General features: G+C 36.9%; 1 protein-coding gene across 6 annotated transcripts in view; it reads right to left on the reverse strand.

The window, feature by feature from the left end:
• Positions 1 to 11,489: 11,489 nt before the first annotated feature.
• Positions 11,490 to 24,633, reverse strand: part of dnajc6 (DnaJ (Hsp40) homolog, subfamily C, member 6) — a 38,553-nt gene continuing 25,409 nt past the window's right edge. For 5 of the 6 annotated variants that reach the window (XM_051896300.1, XM_051896301.1, XM_051896296.1 and 2 more), the window contains 11 exons: positions 23,929 to 24,037; positions 23,024 to 23,103; positions 22,007 to 22,200; positions 20,066 to 20,455; positions 19,413 to 19,568; positions 17,655 to 17,750; positions 16,680 to 16,817; positions 16,264 to 16,596; positions 14,714 to 14,862; positions 14,284 to 14,460; positions 11,490 to 13,696 (listed from right to left, as the gene is read on the reverse strand). In XM_051896300.1, coding sequence (XP_051752260.1) covers positions 13,595 to 13,696; positions 14,284 to 14,460; positions 14,714 to 14,862; positions 16,264 to 16,596; positions 16,680 to 16,817; positions 17,655 to 17,750; positions 19,413 to 19,568; positions 20,066 to 20,455; positions 22,007 to 22,200; positions 23,024 to 23,103; positions 23,929 to 24,037 — 1,924 coding nt within the window. In that variant the 3' untranslated portion in view covers positions 11,490 to 13,594. The remainder of the gene's footprint in view (positions 13,697 to 14,283; positions 14,461 to 14,713; positions 14,863 to 16,263; positions 16,597 to 16,679; positions 16,818 to 17,654; positions 17,751 to 19,412; positions 19,569 to 20,065; positions 20,456 to 22,006; positions 22,201 to 23,023; positions 23,104 to 23,928; positions 24,038 to 24,633) is intronic. The other variant, XM_051896298.1, reaches the window with a different exon arrangement.

Raw genomic sequence — 24,633 nt, forward strand, 5'->3', positions numbered from 1 at the left:
CAGGCAAACATGGAGCTATTCTGAGAGGGAGTGCCAGAAATACACACCAATCAACTATTAGTGTGTGTGTGTGTGTGTGTGTGTGTGTGTGTGTGTGTGTGTGTGTGTGTGTGTGTGTGTGTGTGCGTGATTTAGCAAAAGACTCATTCTGAATTTGCCAGGCAACAAATATTCGGTTTTATAAAAAGTAATGGATTGTTCACTAAAAATACATGTGTATGTGTTTGCATATTCAGAATGTTTGCAGAATATACTTTGCCAGCATGTTTCCTTTACCTTGGGAAACAGTGAATCCAATATGCAAAGCTCCTGTTGGAAAATGTTTGTTATATTATTTTATTTGCCGTATTTGGCCGTTGCATGGTCTGCATTAAGGTTAATTTTGACGTAAATAAACATCTTATTAAAATAAAATGCTATTTGTTTGCATATTGAGGTCCTAATCGCCATGTAATTGCTTTATATGTGCTTTATAAGTTGTATTGCATTACCTAAATAAAACATTTCAACAATCTCTTTTGCAATATCTAACAGCATTTCAGTTCACAGCTGTTCACAGCTATCTGGTCATCTTAAATTTTAAAGCTTTCTATTCTTGACAGATGGAATAAACAGCCCCATCAAAGCTACTGTGTGAAATCCCTACACCTGTTATTCTGGCTCAGATTAAACATTTCCCATAAACTTCCTCCAAACTATTTATTATTTTGACTATTATAGCTGTAGTTTCCACAAGCAGCAGCTGCAACATGTATCCTGATTAACAGTTAAAAAGGATGGAGAACTGCCTATTTTTAGGTTTCCTGGAACACATTTAAGAGCATTCACTATCAGCTTCAATCATATAAACAGTGAAAATAATGTGCAGACTTGGGTAGTTGACATGAAATGGCAAGCAGTAGCAGCAGTATACTACATTGTGCACTTGTGGTAGATTTTCCCCTTTGCACCTGACTTAAGTTTACCTGTTCACCTGGGGCGTCTCCTAATCGACACCCGAGCGTCCACTGGCGACACTCTAGCACTGCGTCTCCTAGTCGACAACTGCTGCTTCGAGTCGGTCAATGTCTTGACCCTTTTGAACACTATTACTTTGGAATAAGGTCTTTAGTGTTCCCTAACTTGCTGCGCAGCAATAACCAGATAGACTCCAGACTATGCCTTAGAATATGCTTTATTCACGGCCGGAGGACCTCGTATCAATCAAAGAGAATCCCACCAGCAAAAAGAATACAACAGTTTATATAGGATAGGAGCATGGCAAAGCATTCTACAGTATCATTGGTTCTTCATATGTCAAACCCTCCTGTTACTAGGTAAAGCAATATCTGCCCAAATCATGTGTTTATTAGTTCGTTGGTTACTCAATATCATGGGGCTATCATTTAGTCTAGCTGTCCCTAAGTTTCATTTCCACTTTTCTTATTTTTGGACATGATTCAGACACACACTGACTTAGGCCCAAAGTTTGATGACATTTAGGTTTCAAAAGCATATAAATGTTATTCCTGCAAGGAAAAAGAAATGTTAGTTATGATTAATAAAAAAAAAAATCAATCACACACTGTAAAAATGATCTTAATTTTAACAGTAAAAGACTATAAAAATTCTACAGTAAAAACCTGTTAAAGGTAGGGTAGGCAATTTGTTTTATAAACACTTTTTGTTATACTGGTTGAAACTCTCTTCACATCCTGATGGCAATCGATAATAGAAGTGGTCTAAATATTAAAACATGTACATATATCTTCTGTGAAAGTCTCTGGACCAAGAAATGTTCAATCATTGCATTCTGACCGAACAATGCCAACACTATGTCAACACTATCAATGCCGAAATGAATCTGCAGCAGTCAGGTGGTACAATTAAGAGTTCTGTAAGTTGTTTACATTCATTATTATTGTAATGTTATGTGCTTTGAGACATGATTTAATGCTGTCTCACTTTGCAAACTTTCGTGTCTTTTGAGAGCGCTCTGAAGGGAGGGTGGAATCTCATGCTTTCAAAGCTAGCTTGCTATTGCTAGCCACTCTGAAATTGCCTACCCTACCTTTAATTGTGAGGTTTTTCATTTAAATTTTTTTTCTTAGTTTTTTGTTATCAGTTATGTTGAGTAGGGTTACATTTTATGTTGTTAAATTAATGTTTATTGCATTATTTTAGTGTTACCATGTTACCAGCTTGTGGAAAAGCTACTAGTGATGAACTTTGATTCATCTTGTGGCTTATTCATTACAACCTGATTTTTTTTTTACTGTACATTTAAGTTAAATCCGTAAAACCTAAAATATTGCTACCATATTTTTACAGTGAAGTTCTACAGTTCAGAAACATCAGCTGTTTTTTTTTTTTTTTTGTAAATTAGTTTTTTTTTCACAGTGTGCAATTAAGCATTTTTTTATGATCTATTAACTACAAAGACTTTTTTTTAACATTGTTTTAAATATTAATTTGTCACACAGCAGTTCTATTTAAGTGAATTACAAAAAAGCTTAAAGATTATTAAAAATGATGAACAACTTCAGCATCAAAAATTATATTATATACTATATTATATATTTCCTTCTATATTCATAGGTTAAATATCCAAATATGTATTTAAAAGTTCATATTATGTAAACATTCACAGAAGCATTTAGTCACAAAATAAAACCTAAATATTTACTAAACTAAGTATCATTATCTGGTGTCTCGATGTGGACAAGTTTAGAAGATAAACTACTACTACTTATTATTATCTTCTTAGTTATGTGCATTTTTCAGACTGATATAGTTCTAGTGCTTGAATTTATTCTTTGCCACATGTACAATAATCCTGGGCTGATGTGCCCTTATAAGACTGTCCTTAGGTTTCCAGTAAAGAATTTGAGATTCTGTCCTTTGGTAAGCTTGGAGGAATATTTCCTCATTTTGAACATGTGAGATGAATAAAAAGTGTTATTAAAATGAGGTAAATACAACAAAGCTTCGGGAAATGTCACAGTGGCAATGCTAACTTTTAAAAGAGGTGCAGTGATCAACAATTGAAATCACACTTCAAGGCACTGATAAATTCCATATGTGAAGCCTGCCTGACTCAGTGTGTTTGGGTAAATGTTGTCATGTAATTTCACATAATGAACCAACAGTTCTGTGTGGATGGTAGTTATGATTCAAAACCAAAACTCTGGCTCATAAATAATTCACTCACTGATTAATCATGTCTGTTCTCAAGACTTTGAAAATATAATTTGCTGTATACATGCATTAAAGGTCCTGCCTTTATGATAACCCAGAGTGCATCTAAGATCTTTTCATCTTTTATTTCATTAGCTCTTCTGTAGTAGTTATTACTTAAATTTAAAGAAAGTCACTCTTTCTGTCATTCATAATACAGATTACCAAATATCAGATTCAGCAGTATGGCAGTCAGCAGATAATCACAGCCGTGATGTTAAATGAACAAGAAGTTAATATTTACTAACTTACATTTAGACCCAGTATTTACAGTTCCTTTATCTGTTTTGCGCCATCAATGCAAATACTTACAAACAAAGCCACAAGAGAATGTTGCAACACACAGTTGTGGTGTTTTTTTACTGAATGAATCTGTTTTTGAACAAATCGTTTGAGTAGCCTAAATCAAAGATTCATTCATAAAGACCGAAGCTGTGTTCGAAATCGCCCCCTATACCCTCATTCACTATTCCCTACTACATTACTCCTCTAATATAGTCCACTTGAAGGAGTGAATGAAAACGAGTGAGTGAATTCGAGTGAATAGTTTGTGCTTGCCGTTTAATAATCATTTAAATCTTAGCAAACTGGCAGCTCCAGTAGTTATGAAAAGATTTATCTTGAACTCTGTCATGGAAACCAGCGTATATAAAACTTAATTAAACAAAGTAATTTCGCGCATCTGTCAAAGTATACTCAACCGCGGATGCCATTTGGGACAGGGCTTATGCACTTTCGGTCTTGTGGACTTACAATGGCTGCCGCGTGCGCGTGTCCGTTAAGTCCACGAGACCGTAGGGTGTCCCATTTGTCAATTTTAGGCTTCAGAAGGGTGCTCGCGAGCGCCCCCTTTGCGGCCGATATGCGCCCTCGATGCGCACTTTTGCTGAGTTCGCACTGGTGCGAGCTCCGCGGCAGACTTCTTCGCGCTCGTAGGAAGGCCGTGTGTGTTTAGGGTGCCATTTGGGACAGGGCCTAAGTCATGCGGACGATGCACGAACGCCGAAGTATACTTTGGGCTTGTTCTATTTTCTTAAAAAAAAAAAAAAAAAGTATACTTTGGGCTTTAGACATATTGGATATCGGTTTGGAAAATGAATGGATGGATGGATGATCCAGCTGTGGGCGCCATCTTTTGGTCAGACGCGGAAATTCATTCGCCGAAGGACTCTCACAATGCTTTATCTCCTTTATCTTTAGCTGTTGAGCATTCATCATTTGTACACATTGCGGTGCATTGTGGGATTGAATGAGTGCACTCGATAACGTCCACTATGGTTTCGGAAACCACTACAAATGGCTGTTCCCTTAAGTAGTGCCCTATTTAAGGGTATATGGGGGTGACTGAGGACACAGCACGATATCTGTTTGCGTTCAAAGGAATCTATTATGGTTTTGAGTGAATGATTCAAAGACTCATTCCTAAACTGTAAATTGTTTCATTCCTGAATGAATAAGAATTTTTGAATGAATTGGGTTCATTGGTTAAATGATTCAATGATTCAATTAAAGAAAGCATACTCCTTTTAATATAGCCTAGGCTGCGTTCCAGTTCGTTTTTTAAATGCCCTTCCCTCGCTAACTTCTCTCAGTCTCGTTGACTCATATGTACGTCATTGTTTACGTTGCATGAGTGCCCACTACTGGCGGAACCTTTGTAGTGGGCTGAATTGGAACGTCCTAAGCGCTTGATCACTTGGAATCCGCAATGGAGCTGATTTATTATTTATTTTTTCCCCTTACATTGTTTAATGCAGCATTCTATATGTATATATGTGTGTGGTTATGGAGCTGCCTGAAGTGTACATATGAAGTAGACTTGCTCCCTCGGTCAAAATCGAGGGAGCGAGGGTCTGTCCATATAAACGTCCCTCATCCACTTGACGAAGTGGAACGCACTTCAAAATGGTGGCAGGGATTCCCCTGAGGGGAAGTGCTTAGGGAAGTTCACGAGTGCGTGTCTAAAACTGGAGTGGAACACAGCCCTAGAGCTTTTTCACTTTCTTCTGTCAAGCAGAGTGGGGTTTCTTTCAGCAAGAGATAAATCTGAACAGGATCAATATAATGACAGACATAATAAGCTATTAAGAATAATACTACAAAATACTATATTCAAATTATAAATGTGCGCACAGGCCCAAATTCTCAAGCAGTTAAAATTTAACCCAAGTATAATTCATTAATTAGACCAAACCATTGATGTGATTTACAGTCAAGCATGTGGAAAAAGACTCTTGGCCTCCACATCTAGAGATTTCCATCCACCATCACTGCTTTAATGTGACTGTTACTCTGCTATAATTGAACTTGGCTTGGCTCAGAACTAGGACATTATTTTCACTTATTCCTGGAGGGCAGCAGCAGGAGTGAGAGAAAGAGACCCAAAAGAGTGTGAATCTGTACAAGATGGCAAAACTTTCACAGTATTTATTTAAGCTTCTGTCAAAACGAAGGTCCCTGTTTGCCATCCTGACAGCTGACAGCTTTTGTGCTGTATTCGCGTTTCTCTTGGACCACAAAATCATTTTCCATTTTGTGTTAATCACATTTTATTTTATTGTCTCTCATAAAGTTTTCTGGCCTGACTCATCTCTGGCCTTGTTAAAACTTATCCTCGCAGCCCACTGACGTAAATGGACCTGCAATGCCAACTGAACAAAAGCATGTGAAAGGACACAGACAACTAAACATTTAACTGTCTATGCCCGTCTCCTTATCTTTATATGAATATCCATACATGTCAAGCACATGTCAGTTTGATAGCGCAGGTGAGTTACAGTGCAGGTGCATGATGATGAAACTGCCATTATAAAACAGATAGTTCCGGCCCTTGATTCTGATTGTTTGAGCCGCGTTCGAAAATTCACAAAAACATACAGCTGACTGCATTATAAGTATAGCTGCGCCACTGAATGTGTATGTTGCTGCGTCTGTCTTAGCAGCAACCACTCTTAGCAACGTAAACATATGTTTGTTCTCGATTGATTTTGTTCATTGAAGCTATTACTGCATTATGTAAAAGAGTATTGTGAGAAAGATATCAAGTCAAGTGACCGAGTGTATTACCTGCATTCAGATTTAGCATTTTCCTTCAGGTCAGTCCTATGTTCATAATAAAAAAATATCCGTTTGAATGACCACTGCGATCTTGTCCTTTTAACATTTAATGGGTTTTCCCGTGACTGACACTGACAGCGCTAGTCAACGCATTTGTGTCTTGTTCGTGTTCACAACAAGTTTCAATATAAAAGTCTTTGCGACTGAGTGACTCGCTCATAAAGACAATCTTTGCCGCCATCTAATGGCGTAATAATGTAACTTCTGTTGCTGTTCACGGTCAGGGACTATTTTTTTCCAGCGGAAGGAAGCCTTTTAATGATTTTACTTCATGTAAGTTGCATTGATACATATTTTTTGGCTTTAATATCTGTATTGTGTGGTAACCATTTTACAAAAGCAATAAGCCCCGTGAAGCTGTGTTTTACAGTATAGCATAGAACTGGAAAAGCAGGAAATAAAATGTCAGCAAATCATCTCTGCCATTATTCGCACAATTTATTTTAGGAGGAAAAATAGAATTAGAGTTTGATGACTTCATACTGATCACAGAATGAATTAAATAGACTCTGGTGTCTAACAAAGCTGTCTGAAATGTCATAAGAAAGAAATGCATACAAGTTTGGAATGACATGAGGGTGAGTAATGGATTTTTCATTTTTTTGGGCAAACTGTACTTTTAAGAGTAATGAAAATGCAATATGAAGCATGTTCAAGCTAAATTTTCTTTGGCATCTGAAAATTCTGAAAAAAGCCTGAGAAGATATTTTACTTTACTAGGTTTGGTGGATGAGGTGGTGTTGACAGGCCCCCCACCCTGGCAGCTTGTCTGTGCCACCCCTCTGGTCTAGTGCCCTGGGCATGTGCACGGTAGGCCTGTGTGTTGATCTGTCCCTGGATTGGTAATATCTTACCAACAAAATATAGTAGATTACATCACTGTACCTCAAGTACTCAGAAGAACAGAGGACATGTTCTATAAAGATTAACATGTTAGAGAGTAGATGAAGTGTTCTTGAGCTGCAGATCATGACTACAGCAGAATTTCACCCCATTACAGTCACTTACATGAGGATGACTCAGAGTTCCCTTGTTTTAAGGACCAGTGCTCACACAAGAGCTTCTTTGTTATGGACTCTCAGTAGAGGAATGAGTCCACTTCTTAACATAATGACCCAGTCCATTCACTGTTATTATCCATGATATCTGTGTAATAAGGAGTCCCGCACATGAAATGCAGGAAAAAAATAGTAGGCTTAATTGTGCGCATGATTTACTTTTGTTTTCTTGCATGTCATGTGTGGGGCTCCGTAGTATGAAAGAAAGAAAGACTATTGTTATACTCCATCTGGAGTTAGAAGACAAAAATCACTGACTGTAACAGCTGAGAGTGAAAACGCTATTAATGTGCTTCATTATGCTACACTGTTATATCCATAACACCCTGGTGTGCATAAAGTGCTTTTATGTCACACAAACAAACTGAATGCCCTATAGTAACAATCGTGGAAATCACAACTGTAATTTATATACATACAGTATCTCACAGAAGTGAGTACACCCCTCTCATTTTTGTAAATATTTTATTATAACTTTTCATGTGACAACACTGAAGAAATGACACTTTGCTACAATGTAAAGTAGTGAGTGTACAGCTTGTATAACAGTGTAAATTTGCTGTCCCCTCAAAATAACTCAACACACAGCCATTAATGTACACCCCTAAGTGAAAATGTCCAAATTGGGCCCAGTGTGTCAATATTTTGTGTGGCCACCATTATTTTCCAGCACTGCCTTAACCCTCTTGGGCATGGAGTTCACCAGAGCTTCACAGGTTGCCACTGGAGTCCTCTTCCACTCCTCCATGACGACATCACGGAGCTGGTGGATGTTAGAGACCCTGCGCTCCTCCACCTTCCGCTCCTCCACCTTCCATTTGAGGATACCCCACAGATTCTAGTCGATCACCTTTACCCTCAGCTTCTTTAGCAAGGCAGTGGTCGTCTTGGAGGTGTGTTTGGGGTCGTTATCATGTTGGAATACTGCCCTGAGGCCCAGTCTCCGAAGGGAGGGGATCATGATCTTCTTCACTATGTCACAGTACATGTTGGCATTCATGGTTCCTTCAACGAACTGTAGCTCCCCAGTGCCGGCAGCACTCATGCAGCCCCAGACCATGACACTCCCACCACCATGCTTGACTGTAGGCAAGACACACTTGTCTTTGTACTCCTCACCTGGTTGCCGCCACACACGCTTGACACCATCTGAACCAAATAAGTTTATCTTGGTCTCATCAGACCACAGGACATGGTTCCAGTAATCCATGTCCTTAGTCTGCTTGTCTTCAGCAAACTGTTTGCGGGCTTTCTTGTGCATCATCTTTAGAAGAGGCTTCCTTCTGGGACGACAGCCATGCAGACCAATTTGATGCAGTGTGCGGCGTACGGTCTGAGCACTGACAGGCTGACCCCCCACCCCTTCAACCTCTGCAGCAATGCTGGCAGCACTCATATGTCTATTTCCCAAACACAACCTCTGGATATGACGCTGATCACGTGCACTCAACTTTAGGTCGACCATGGCAAGGCCTGTTCTGAGTGGAACCTGTCCTGTTAAACCGCTGTATGGTCTTGGTCACCGTGCTGCAGCTCAGTTTCAGGTTCTTGGCAATCTTCTTATAGCCTACGCCATCTTTATGTAGAGCAACAATTCTTTTTTTCAGATCCTCAGAGAGTTCTTTGCCATGAGATGCCATGTTGAACTTTCAGTGACCAGTATGAGAGAGTGAGAGCGATAACGCCAAATTTAACACACCTGCTCCCCATTCACACCTGAGACCTTGTAACACTAACGAGTCACATGACACCTGGGAGAGAAAATGGCTAATTGGGCCCAATTTTGACATTTTTACTTAGGGGTGTACTCACTTTTGTGGCCAGCGGTTTAGACATTAATGGCTGTGTGTTGAGTTATTTTGAAGGGACAGCAAATTTACACTGTTATACAAGCTGTACACTCACTACTTTACATTGTAGCAAAGTGTCATTTCTTCAGTGTTGTCACATGAAAAGATATAATAAAATATTTACAAAAATGTGAGGGGTGTACTCACTTCTGTGAGATACTGTATATAGTATATACAGTGGTGATTTCACGATTAGTTCTATAAACTGAGCAATTAAATATAAGTAAGATTAAAATAATTTTTTTTTAAATTGTTTTCTACACCTGACCTTTGACCTTTTTTTAGGGCGCCGTCATTAAAACTGACTTCAACTGAACTCATTTTTGGCAAATTGGTTAAAACTTTACACACATTCAAATGCATTTTTACTATCTGGAAAGTTGTAAAAAAATGTTCTTTTTTTATCTTGCAAGTTCCAAATCACAGAAAATGTCTATCCCAAGGATTATTTTTTTGGATTTTTTGGTCTTTGAGTTTTGTTTTTATAAAATATATGCGTTAAATATGACAGGAAAAACTCTAAATAGCACATTTGGTTTTGGCTGAACATTGTTATTGTTTTGTTTTTTTTTGTTTTTTTTTAAATGTGTTACGTACGTTAAGAACATATGGAGGAATACATGTTGTCTTATTTAGTTTCATTTCTAAATGACGATGTTGCATAGAGGATTAAACGATTCTGGGAAACTACCCTGCATCCCAATGTGCATACTATCCACCCTAGTAGTATTGAATATTACTAATGCCACATACTATTTAGGATGGATAGTATGCACATTGAGACGCAGGCTTAGTGTTGTATGTAATCAGTGGAAAGAAGATGATCGTAGTATTGCTGCCATCTTGTGGGCACTATATCTAATCACAGCTGAGGGGATTCCCAAGGGTCAAAGGTCAAGCTACCAAAGGTTAAGAAGGCACAGCGCTCTCATTAGGGTAATCTGTGTTAAAGAACAAAGTCAGATAGGGTCAAGCAAAGATTTAATCATGACTCCATTTCTCTTTGTAAAATCTAGTGTTTTGCTTTAGAGCAGATCCCTCAGCAATGTTCCACATCAAACTTCATCTGTTTCCTTTTTCTGTTTCATCCTTACCTTCACCCCAACAAATTTTGGTAATTTAAAAACCCTCACAAAGATGGGGGCGGGACAACCTGAATGAGTCAGCCAACCAAAGGGGATCTGATGACTCAGCAGGATTAGTCAGTCCTTTCATTACATTCTTTACTGCTAATGTGTTGCACTATAAACTTTTACGCGTTTAGTAATATTCATCATTCCTCACTGGCTTTTAAGAGTGATGACATACCACTTTTTATTTGTACATAACTTTTAAAAAATCAGTCATTGTATTTGCATGAAAAACATAAATTGAAGTTAAATTTTTTCCACCTATAGGATCCCATCAGAATTATTATCCTTATGCAATCTTGAAGGGATAGTTCACCCAAAAATGAAAATTCTCACCCTCATGTTGTTTCTTCACAACACAAAATAAGATATTTTGAAGAAACTCAATAACCAAAAAATATTGAAGCCCATTGACTTTCATTGTAAAAAACGCTGAGGCATTTCTTAGATTTAAAGGGTTAATTCAACCCAAAAATGAAAATTCTGTCATAAATTACTCACCCTCATGTTGTTCCACACCCGCAAGACCTTCGTTCATCTTCGGAACACAGATTAAGATATTTTTGATAAAATCTGATGGCTCAGTGAGGCCGCCATTGCCAGCAAGATAATTAACACTTTTAGATGTCCAAAAAAACTTATTTAAAACAGTTCATGTGACTACAGTGGTTCAACCTTAATGTTATGAAGCGACGAGAATACTTTTTGTGCACCAAAAAAACTAAATAATGACTTTATTCAACAATATCTAGTGATGGGCGATTTCAAAACACTGCTTCATGAAGCTTCGAAGCTTTACGAATCTTTTGTTTCGAATCAGTGGTTAGAGCGCGTATCAAACTGCCAAAGTCACATGAATCATTGAAATTTCGAAACACTTATGACGTAACGAAGCCTTGTTTACTGAAATCACGTGACTTTGGCGCTCCGAACCACTAATTTGAAACACAAGATTCGTAAAGCTTCGAAGCTTCATGAAAGAAAGTCAAACAGTTTTGGAACCACATGAGGGGGAGTAAATAATGACAGAATTTTCATATTTGGATGAACTATCCCTTTAATTCCTCTTTACTTTCAACACAAAGCTTTTATCTTTCAAAAAAAAAAATCACACTAACCCCATTTTGTTTCCATTTATTTGTGCAATGCACATATGTACAGCTCCATGTGGAGAACAGAAACAGAAAAAAAAGACAGAAAACAAATTCATGTCACAATAATACTGATACAGCAAACAAACACAGAGCTGTATCCAAACCATACCACTTCCTTACAGAGAACAGCATTATTGAACACCACACATTCACTACTGTATACAGAGGTTAGCTTTCAAACATTATATCCTAAGATTGAAGATAAACGGCTCAGTCCACGAGAGGGTGGTGGAAAAGTTCCATCTTTATTCGATTCCTGCTAATCTGTTGTCTTTGTCCATTGTGTGCATTCAAGTCTTTCTTTAGTGCCAGATTGTGTCAAGGGGAAGGTTACTGATGGCAAAATGTAAGAGAAGACTGCTTTGATAACAGGTAAAGCTTCAGTATATCACCGCATGATCGCGAAAAGAGGAAGGCAAAGCATGAATGAAATGTACAGCAAGTACTGCAAGTTACGACACAAGTGTGTTCTGGATTTACCTAATGCCATTCAAGTGCAAATATACTGAGAAGAGAAAGGGCAGATTAGTGGCTGTACACTCTAGAAACTTCCTCTGGATCACGTGCCACTTACAGTCAAACATGCAGTACATTATGAGGATACTGAGATATGCTAAAAGATTTATCCACTCATGTTGCTTATTGGCCTTAATGATTTCATATGTCAAAATATTAATGGTCCACATGATATGTTCAGTTGGTTTAAAAGACACCTATGGTAATAAAAGAATGTGATTTGAACACTTTCCATCAATCACATTCCTCAGTCAGAAGGCTTTGTTTCATTATCAAGCATGAATTTTAGTAGTCCTGACTGTTTAGTACTTCAAAAAAGTACTAAGAAGTATGACTTGTTCTTTAGGGCACTATTAACCACTTAAATATATCAGGTTAACATAAATTATGTATGTAAAGACAACTTTCAATGTACAGGTATAGCTCGAAACAAGCCATGTACTTAGAGGTACCTGCAAAACTACTAGTTTCTTTTTACTATGGAATAACTACATGAATAACCAATTTCCTTGGACCTTTTATGTTGTAAACAGTATGTTATTATAGTGCAACATATACAGACAGATCAATATTCAGTAGAAAACAACATAAGAATAAACTGCTAGTTAAATCTACTGCATTTCACAGATCAAGTTTGGGAAAACCTCCCATTTCCTGTAATTTCTCTCGTATTTATTGTGCTTTTGCCCACCAGCACTGCGTCTCTTAGCTCCTGAAAGAAGTTACGTTACATCACACAAGATTTTTCAATGGTTTCAGGTTTTTGTTGGGAGTGTTTTTTCATTTGTGCATACCTCTAGCCCCTGACTGTCTGGGAAACCACAGAGTCTTAGTTCAGTTTACCAAGACTCACTTTTATTTTCACACATTTCATAGTTGTCTTGCAAAGCCAACAAATAAATAAACACCCCTCGCACACATATGCAGCTGCGAGCAGGTGTGTACAGTAGGACACAGTCAGTACAATGGAAGAAAAAGAAATTGTCCTGCATACTGCTGGAGCATGCAAAACTTTATTAAATAACTCTCTATGAAGGACTTGGAATAAACTTTGTGTTGTTTAACAAAGTTTTGCAAGCCGTGACAGCGTGTGGCTTGTCTTGCAGAGTGTCTAGACATATTTGATTCCTTTAGCACTAAACCTCTTCAATAAATCAAAAACTCATCCGAAGGCTCCTGAATAAATTTTTACCAAACGTTATATGATGACCTGGTTGACTGATAATGTTCATATTTCACAGCTGTGTAACAACAAAGTATAAACTTTGTTATGTAGGCGAGTCCTGGGAAAGACACAAATAAGAGTTTTTAAAACAATGCTGAATGCTACTTTTTCCACCAGCAGTCTTCTCATACAGCAGTTATGTTGGCCTAGTGCATGATCGATAGAGAGATACACACAACTATACTGTAGATGTAAGCTCTGACGTCTCTATAAAGCAGGGTCCTGGAGGCGGGAGAGATAACAAAGGAGCGTTTCAAGGACTTTTGGGTTGCAGGGCGTCTAATCTGGGCAGGAACTGCTGACTGGTTTTGATCATATACAGTAAGTCTTAGTACAGTGCTTTCTGTCCTTGGCTATCAAATTCTGACCAGGCATCATTTAGTTCCATAAAAATCATCTTGGCATATTGTTCGTAGGGTTGTCCAGTAGCCTGCAGATGGGAAGAGAGAGGAAACAGACACATTTTGTATTTAAATTGCCTTAACTAGATATTTTAAAGGGGTCATATCATACATTTTTCCCTGAGATCCACTTATAGATCCACTTGATAATTAAACAGGCAGATACACTGTCGTTTAAAAGTTTGGGGTCAGTAATTAATACATTTATTCAGCAAGGATGAGGTCACGGTTTCCATAAAAATATTAAGCAGCACAAAGCAGTTTTCAAACTTGATAGCAATAAGAAATGTTTTTTGAGCAGCAAATCTGCATATTAGAATGATTTCTGAAGGCTGTTGAATTCTAAAAAATTCAGCTTTGCCATCACAGGAATAAATTTCATTTTAAAATAGACAACAGTTATTTTAAATTGTACTAATACTTCACAAATTTTACTGTTTTACTGCATTTTCATCAAATAAATGTAGCCTTGATGAGCAAAAGAGACTCTAAAACATTTATATAGACATTTATAAAACCTTATAGACCCCAAACTTTTGAATGTTACTGTATTTTTGCAGACTTCATTCTTTCTCTTTAAGTGCTTCAACGTAAACTGAGCAAATACGTCTCTTACCTTGTCAGGATGTACTACCAGCACAGCTTTGCGGTAAACCTTTTTCACCTGCTCTGGTGTGACAAGGTCAGCCATGCCTACAGGTTTCCAGCGCGTCTCCCCCTCCCAAAGCACCGTGTGCATGGTGGACAGCAACGCTCTGATGTTCCTCTCCTTCCCCTCAATCCACTCCAGAATCTGCCACAAATAGCACCATTATATTAAAACATAATAATCTGATTCAGACTTGAACAAAGTCTTTAAAAAGAGGAATACGTAAGTAAGTAAGGGACAATGTACAGTCAGCTGGTCATTATCATAAACTACATTATCACAAACATTATCGCACAAACATTTGACAGTGACTGATGAATCAGAGTCAAGTATTCCAGTCTTTCATGTAAAAATATATTTAAATATCAGCTTGCATTTACTGTGTTTTATTTTTCACCTTGAGTCTCTCTGGGTCCATTTCTTTTGCCATCTCCTCTTTTCTCATTTCTGCTATGGTTTTTGGCCCTTTCTTCTCCTTTGAGCCAGCAAAGCCCTGGCCTGAGAGTAGGTCATCAAAGTTAGCAGCCGAAACCTTTGGTCTGGTTCCTGGAAGAAGAGTTGCCATTTATATTATTCTTTGTTGTTAAATATTTAGAAATGTACAACATCTGTACCATATTGGTCACTGATCAGTATTAGAGACTTTTTTAATTTATCTTTATCATTAGATATTTAAAGGGTTAGTTCACCTAAAAATGAAATTTCTGTCATTAAGTACTCACCCTCATGTCGTTCCACACCCCTAAGACCTTCTTTCATCTTTGGAACACAAATTAAGATATTTTTGATGAAATGTGAGAGATTTTTTTTTATCCCCCATAGAAAGCAATGTAATTACCATCATTTAAGGTCCAGAAAGGTATTAAAGGCATAGTTAAAACAGTCCTTGTGACTACAGTGGTTCAACCTTAATGTTATGAAGTGACGAAAACAAAACAAAAGTAACAACCTTATTCAACAATTTCTTCTCTACCCTGTCAGCCTCGTACGCAGTTGACGCAGTGAATGCAGTTCAGTGCTTCCGTGTTTATGTCCGAACGCTCAGTATTGGCCAGCTCCTGCATCAGCATTACACACATGTGTTGTAGTGCTCACGTGAACAGCGTCGGCCAATACTGAGTCAGCGTTCGGACGTAAACACGGAAGCACTGAACTGTGTTCACTGCGTCAACTGCTAACAAGACTGACAGGGAGGAGAAGAGATTGTTGAATAAAGTTGTTATTTTTGTTTTGTTTCTGCGCACAAAAAGTATTCTTGTCGCATCATAACATTAAGGTTGAACCACTGTAGTCACATGGACTATTTTTCCGATGTCTTTAATACCTTTCTTAAATGACAGTAATTACGTTGCTTTTTATGGGAGATAAAAAAACTAAAACCTTGGATTTCATCAAAAATACCTTAATTTGTGTTCCGAAGATGAACGAAGGTCTTAAGGATGTGGAACGACATGAGGGTGAGTAATTAATGGCAGGAATTTCATTTTTGGGTGAACTAACCCTTTTAGTTGTACAAGCTCATTTCCTCTATTTTATATATAGAGTACCTTTGCCACCATCTAAAACTCACTTAAAGTTTCTAATTTAATAAAAATGAAATTTCACTGTTAAATGTAAACTTTAGCCAATCTCAAAAACAATATTAATTTTTCTTATTGTACATTATGTATGTACTGTATGTTGTGATGCCTAAGTTCATTTGTAGCATTTAAAACAACTAATTGTAGTTTTTAGTGTTTTATTTTTATTTTACTTTTTTCAAAATAGTACAGAATTTTAATATTAGCCATTTATTGGCTATAACATAAATAAAATTATTGCCTTATAATAAAATATTAGTTTAACAATATTAAATGTTACAATGAACACATCTGCATGAGCACAACTACTTCAGACCGGACCAGATTCTATGAAGAATCACTAGGCAGTTTGTGTCCAGTTTCTCACCCATGTTAGGCTGTGCTTTTGCTCCAGTGGCTCCTGGCGATGCTCCACCCATGGTGGAGAAGCTGACATTGTAGTTGGGTCTGTTCTGTGGTGAAGTGTGGGGCATAGAGGGTCCTGGTGCTTTAGGTGGGGTCTGATGTTGTGCACCCTGGGCCGGCGGCTGCCATTGAGCCCCACCTCCGGGCTGCCATGAGGGGAAGCCTGTGCTGGGATGCCAGCCTCCAGAGGCAGTGTGCTGAGGAGAGGGAGCAGGACGCTGGGGGGAGCCCATGGGCGGAAATGCTCCTCCAGTACCAGTAGGTGTGGTGGGCTTGCTGGAGAATCCTGAACCACCTTAGAACGAACACACAGATTTTAAAGGTGAATCCATGATGAATTTGTTAACATAAGGCTCTAAAAAACTTTATTCCATTTACCTCCTCCCAGTCCGGCTCCTAGGTTACCTAGATCTGCAAAAGGGTCCAGAGTGCTGGGTTTGGCCTGGTGGGTGGGAGTCCCATGAACTGAGCTGGTTGGACTAGTGCTGGCAGACTTACTTCCCATCCCAAAACCTCCTGATATGAAAAATCAGGATTTACAATTTAGTATCCTTCACTGAATATAGATTATTTAAATTAACTTGTTTCCTGTAATAATTAGTTGTGAATTTTGCTTCTGTCAATATTTTAAGCTAGATAAAGTTAGGTAAAGTAAACTGGCTACCATAAATTAGGTTTTGTCAAACTTGCAAGAATGATTCGTGATGATGTCTTGATAGCATCAGAAAAAATGTCTCTAAATTTATGGATGTCCTAAAGTTTAATAACTATCTTAAAGTTGTATAACTATTATCCTGTATAATAATAATAATATAAAATAATAACAGTATGATTTTTGATTTTTTTTTAAACAAAACATTTGATTTTAAATAAAATTTATGTGTGAGAAATGTATAATAGTAACTATTTTTTGTAATAATTAGAAAATAAATATGTGTAAAAATGCATGTAAAAATGTGAAATTATATACATATTATATACATATTACAGTAGTTCAGATTTGTACTTGCAAATTTACCTGCAAATCAATTCTCTGGTCCTAACATATATATATATATATATATTTTTTTTTTTTTTTTTTTGGGACCAGTGAAAATATTGACAGTGCAAGTACAACTCTGAACTACTGGCCAGATCAGGCAAGAGGTATCCAGCTCTATTGATTAAAAAAAGAAAAAAAAAAAAAGGTAGTCATATTATGTTTCACAAGAAATTAACATTTATGAGCTATATGAGCTCATCACACCAGTCCAGATGGCAGGTCAGTAGTGAGTCATTTTGTTTTTTAGGTGTAATTTCAGAGTAAGCCACCAGGTGTCCCCATGGCACATCTTGTGTTCCAAATAAACTTGCCTGCAGGAGCTGGTTTGTTCCATTCCCATGCTCCCCTAGAGCTCTGCTGTTGGATGTTGACAGAGGGAGTAGTGGGTGGAACAGGTGAACTGCGACCTGTGAAGGGATCATTATTTAACTTCATAGCTCTCCACGTATGACTTACATATTAATTGTAATAAAAAATACTGATCCACAGGAAAAAGTCAGAAATCTCCACTTCAGCAGCACTTACATGCAGCAGACTATACAGTTTTATTCCTATCCATATCCTGAAGGTTTTTACAGAGGGGTTTGTTCATACAAAAAAAATAAATATATATATATATATATATATATATATATATATATATATATATATATATATATATTCTGGCTGTTGACAGTATTTCTGGATTTATGATAAAAAGAACTCTAATATGTTAACTAAATGAAATAAAAAATTTTGAACCTGGCTTTATCCAACGTTCAGATTTCTGTTCTGGAATTTTAACCAAAATAATTAATATTTAATTAGATAATGCCTCATTTGTATATTTAAATATAACTTTTCAGAAAACAAACAACACAGTAATACAAAAAATGTTTGCAATTCTTAATGCAATCAATCAACTGGAGAAGTATAATGATGTCTATTAGTTATTTATTTTTAATTTTTTTACCCTATTTACATGGGGTGTCTTGCCTTAAAAACAAAATTAAATTAAAATAATATATAGTATACACTACTTATTTAAATGTTTGGGGTTGATAAGATTTTTAATGTTTTTGAAAGATGTCTGACTGTAACATGACATGAAATGCAGCAAAAATCTGTCACTGGTAAAATGACTAATTTAATATAACAAAAAATGACATTTCAATGGCTATCATTTTTATGGGTACTCTATTTGGTGCCTGATTAAAAATGACAGAAAATCGCCTTCTGTTTATTCATTCTAAATCATGAAAATATGTTAATTAATTATATTAATGTAGCTAAAAATGGTCAAATTATTTTCCCTTTCTTTGTGTTTTCAAGCAAGCTAATAGATTAGCCTACTAGCTTAGCATAAGATTAACTGGATAAGAAAAGCTAAAACAAGTTATGATAATGCTCCATGATTCTGGGATACATATGATCTTGCATGAGTGCTCTATTAAATAAGCATTTGCAACATATTATAATGTACCATATTTCTTTAATTTTCAGTAGATATGGCTCTGAGTAACAGAATGTAGCAATCTGCAGTATTTGGCATCATGCAGTGCTCCTTTCAAGTTCTCCTGCATGCTTGAAGAAAAAAAAAAAAAAAAAACACTAGAGTTCCAAATAAATATCAGCTCTCTATGTAACAGTAGTGTGGTTTCAAGGCCATCAGATATTTTAGTCAAAGAGGAGGTTTCAAAATCATACGGCAACTGGTATGAAGTGATTAGAAACAATGTTAAATTTTGTTGCTGCATTCCGTTTTGGTGTTAATCTGCCTGGCATATTCCCAGAAACAATACAGGGTTTCAGTTGTCCTTCATAGAGCACATGCTGCTATCGACCACACACATTGTACTTAAAACAAATAATCAAGCTCAAGGGCCAATAATAATTCCAATCTCTCCAAATCATCAAACATCAGCACTTTCAATAAGACATTCAGTACTGAGCTGTTTTATAGAGATAAATTTGAAAGGCTATTTTGCTGATCATATTCTGGAGGATTTAACACAAAAGAGCTTGGCTGGTTGTTATGGTGACGTTGCCCACACACTGGCAGTACTGAGAGGCAAAAGCGCATGCCTTACCCATGCCCATGTTCTGCATTGTAGGAGACGGAGATCGTGCAGCATGCAGGAAGGGGTCTGGCTGCCCTATATTACCTGGACCCAGGAACGCCCCCATGAAGTCCTGCGGCTTAGAGGCGGGTGTGGGTGCGGGCCCAGACCCGAATGGGTCGAAAGCTGAAGAATTAAAGAAAGGATTCAGTATCTTTTGCTGAAATGGACATTTATAAGACAGATAGTTCTGACTCTCACATCTGATTGGATAAAATAAGTTAAAAGCTGTTGCCAAAATATGCATTATATGGTCACAAGTGTGCATATTTTATGTCATTGCCTGTGACATTATATGTATATTTTTGCAAAAAATTTGTCATGTTGCTTTGCAACCATAAACAACCTTGAGTGAAGAAATTTTCGCAAATTTCAATAAATAAATATTTCAATAAATAAATATTGCTGTAACAGCCATTTTATAAAGCGATATACCATGTTACAGCAATTTTAAATGATTGTTCTGTGTGTTATTAAATTGTTACTGAATGAATGTCATTCAAATAAACAATTCAGTCATTCAAATTTCTCACTATTATCAACAAGATGCTGCATCATTTCACTGACTCCTGACAAACAACTTGGCTAAATCAGTTCTTTTTTAAAAAAGCAATAAAACATGCCTCCAGATCGAGGTGATGGACAGGGTGACGAAGAAGTTGTGGATCTTCGCGGGGTGGACTGAGCAGAGGTGGGGCCGCTGGCCGGCTGTGGTGTGGGCGGAGCTCCAAACAGGTCCCCCAGCAGGTCTGTGGTGGTACTCGTGGTCGGAGGTTGTGGGGAGGATGGAGGAAGCTTAGCTGCATCACCGTCCAGCCCCAGTAGATCTACTTCCTCAGCTGCTGGAGGAGGGGCCGCTGCAGACTGGGGCTCCGGCTTCTTAGGCCCTTTTGATTTTTCATTGCTCGTGTTGCTCTGCTGGCTAGAAAGGGAGAGCATCTCATCATCTGAGGGTTCACTCTCCTCATTCGGACCCACTCTGCCTCCGCAACTCCCATGGCCCTGAGCAGGATCTAAGGGACAGATGGAGAAATAGTTAGATCTAAAGAACAAAGTCAAATTTGCCCATATGATTTGTGTGTTATTTGCTAAGTTTTATGTGAGAAGCATAACATTTCAGTATACCTCTCAAATTCAAAGCCACTAAAATCAGTTAGTTTTCAACTACCCATCAAATTTTCTAAATTTAATAGTCAACTACAAATCTATTAATGAACTATTTACTGTTGACTCTCACAAGCCTCCTACACTACATCTTACCTTCCAAGTCCAAGCCCTCCATTTCATCTTTTGAGCAGAAAATAAAGTACATTAAACAGATGGTGTTCAGTTTAATGGTGCACAGACACTCTACAGAATGCCATCGAGTGACTAATGAGTTGACTTGTTTAAAAAGCTCACTGAGGGACAAACTACTGAGCTCTTAATGGTGATTAACGCCACAGGGCCACAGTGTCACTCTCTATCATATGAGAAAACAGCAACTTTGCTTCAAGATAAAGAACATAAGGCCTTCCAATTAGGGCTGTGCGATATAGCTAATAAAATAAACTACTGTTCATAAGTTTGGGGTAAATGCTAAACAAAATGCTGTTCTTTGAACTTTCTACTCATGAAAGAATCCTGAAAAAATATTCCAGTGTTTCCACAAAAATATTAAGCAGCACAACTGTTTTCAACAGTTTAAGGGATAGTTCACCCAAAAATGGAAATTCTGTCATTAATTACTCACCCTCATGTCGTTCCAAACGTGTAAGACCTTCGTTCATCTTCGTAACACAAATTAAGATATTTTTGATGAAATCCGAGAGCTCTATGACGCCTCAATTGACAGCAATTTAACAACCCACTGTCAAGGTCCAGAAAGGTGCTAAAGACATTGTTAAAATAGTCCACGTGACTACAGTGGTTCAACCTTAATTTTATGAAGCGACAAGAATACTTTTTGTGTGTTAAAAACGAAACAAAAATAACGACTTTATTCAACGATATCTTCTCTTCTGTGTCATTCTTTTAAGCTGTTTACGTCCAGTGCTTCCAGGTCAAATTGTTGTCTATTGAGGAGTCATAGACCTCTCGGATTTCATCAAAAAATATCTTAATTTGTGTTCCGAAGATGAACGAAGGTCTTACAGGTTTGGAACGACATGAGGGTGAGTAATTAATGACAGAATTTTCATTTTTGGGTGAACTAACCCTTTAATAATATTTCTTGAGCACCAAATCAGCATATTAGAATGATTTCTGAAGGGTCATGTGACACTAAAGACTGGAGTAATGGCCAACACAGGAATAAATTACATTTTAAAATATATTAAAACAGAAAATAGTCATTTTAAATTGTATTATATTTCACCTTATTAATATTTTTACTGAATTTTTGATCAAATAAATGCAGCCTTGGTGAGCATAAGAAACATCAGTCTATTTATGATATTAAAAATATACCTCAATGTTTATGTACTTGCTGAGATAGGTTAAATGGGTGATTTTTTTTTCAATCAGACACTACACATTTTAACGTTCTCATACTTCTCATACTTCATACTACTTGTGTGTGTTACCTGCAACAGCAAGTGCATCCTGGTGTTCCTGATGACAGGAGAAAAGCACGTTGGGGCTCAGGTCTTTGGTGGGAAACTGCTCCCACGGTGGGGTGAGATCTTTCTGTTTCTCTGTGCTTTCAACCTCAATGTCTAACAGCACATGAAACAGCTGTGGGTATTTCTCTGGAGAATCACAGGCATCCAGCTCTGTCCTGGACAAACACACACAGACTTCACTGCAAGCTGCAAATAGTTAAACAACATGTACTGTACATAAACTTTGTTTTTTTTTTATTTGTTTTTTTTTTTAATAGATTTTAGGTTTAAATTTCTATGACTGTATAAGGAAATCTGGTCTGACGAAGAGCCTACGTGCTTGAAACATAACCCGTGTGAGTCTTATATAAAATTTTTCGCTTATTTTTGGAGCTTTGGCCGACTTTTTCCTGATTTTTATTAATATTCTTTGGTCGAGCACCCATCTGATTTTGTATGAATGTATAAGGGAAAGTGTATATGCAGGGGTGCTGTGACTGGTCACCCATATATTCAAAGTTGCGATAAAAAAAAAAAGATAAAAGTGATAGATCTTTTCTTCCATATTGTGACATATATCCAAGTGTAACGGATAGACAGAATTTAGGGCAGGGACTTGGTTTTATGCATCAGTTTTTGACTGGATTTCATGATTTTAATAATTTTTAATCACATTTTAGCTTTTTATTTTTGCAGTGTATTTAAATCTTCCTTCGTGTGACAAATCTTTAGAAGCACAAATATGCCATGTAGTCTATAAATTAATAATGTCATAGAATTGTATAATGTATAATAATAATAAGAATTTTAAGAATGTTGACTGAAGTAGTTTTACACCCTAACCAGGTGATACATGATAAAGCAAAAAGCAGTCTCCTCCATGTAAATCAGAGTTTTTGTCCTAACATGCTGCAAAGAGTGACTGGACATTTTGTCAATCCACTATGTGTCCATTGTTACAGCGTGATGATTATGAAAGAAGTGGAAAGAAACACTTACTTCATAAACTTTAAGACTGTTGTGCCGGGGGCGATGAAACCAGTATGGAACTGAATCTGGAATATCTGGGTGTTTGTTACCTGAAAACACCCCAGAATTTAAACACTGACAAATGCTGAAGATGTTGCAATCTTTCAGTCACTAATAACTAGCAAGAACAGAAAGCTTACATCAGGATTCCTACACATTTTCCATTTCAAAATTCCATACTTTTCCATACTCAAATTTCCAAACTTCTCTGTAGACCGTATTTAAAATAAATGGTTCATACAGCATCATTTTCAGCATTATATTTGGTATATAGTACAGCAATCTGAAAATATAGTTTTCTCGAAGTGACAATGTGTGCTTACATGATCAGAAGAAACCTAAAACGCTTTATAACCAACACAAATCCACCTCTGACAGATCAATAGATACAATTGATACTGTAAGTGTGGTTTGAATAGCATGTTTACCAAGCAGCAAAGTACAGTCTGATTTAGATGATTGTTTGCTCCTTTATCTGTCTCTGGTTTGAGTGACACACGGACGTTCATTTATTGAAGTTATAAAGAGATTCACTTATGGCAAAGACAAACAGTTTTGCGTAATGAAAACATGTGCCTTGAATTTATTCAGTCATGTTTAACAATCACTAAATGATTACAAATTTTATTTTTAAAAATTCTTAATTTTATATTTTAGAAAACTGAATAAGGGCAAAAACACAAATATTTTTCCATACTCTGTTTTCTTTTTTCCATACTTATCCAGACATGGAAATTATTCAAATCAAATTCCATATTTTCCACACTATGTAGGAAACTTGTTATATGTAGGCCTATATATACTCATTCTATAGTTTTCTTCTCTGCTGCAGCTTTAAATGTAAAAGGGGTAACAGTTAGTTATTGGTTTCATACCTTGGCCTGAAGTGCATGGGAACGCATGTGATAGACTGAAATCACCACATCTCCTTGGGCACTCACTCCTACAGGAAAGACCACTTTGCCCTCTTGAATCCTGTGTTCCCTGAGAGCAGCATACATGAAGATATACATCAGCGTTATCATTACTTTTAAGTTCTACATAAATTATCTTGTACACAATTCAGAAATGCCCTTCAAAATAAAATAAAGAAAATTCCAAATTTTGCATCCTCAAATCCAGAATTTGAGGATGCAAACAGGATACAGAAAATTCAAATTAGATGTTCAGGAAGTAGAATTAAAATGGGATTACATACATTCATCTAACTGCTGTTAGTGTATTTTTAATAATACATTTTATTTTTCAGCATGAATTATTCATAAATATGTTCATCATATAAATTACATGGGGATTTCTTTAAATTTCCATTCAGTAAATTCTTCTTCCTGTCATTCTAATTCAATCTCCAGTTCAACTTCCTGTGAGGTGTGAAGAATTTATGTTAGAATTTATTCGGCAAATCCGTTTCCAACGCATTAACTCTTCTTTGCCCAAGTCAAAAACCACCTCAAGCGAGCTTAAAAACTTTTTTACGAATTAAGGGATTTTTTTCTAAATTTAAACATTTCCATCTCTCATTTCTGATGCGATACCTAGAAATGCGCATAAAAATGCAAACATAACTGATAAGACACAAA

The sequence above is a fragment of the Ctenopharyngodon idella genome, chromosome 6, assembly GCF_019924925.1.
Source record: "Ctenopharyngodon idella isolate HZGC_01 chromosome 6, HZGC01, whole genome shotgun sequence".
Taxonomy (NCBI): Eukaryota; Metazoa; Chordata; class Actinopteri; order Cypriniformes; family Xenocyprididae; genus Ctenopharyngodon; species Ctenopharyngodon idella.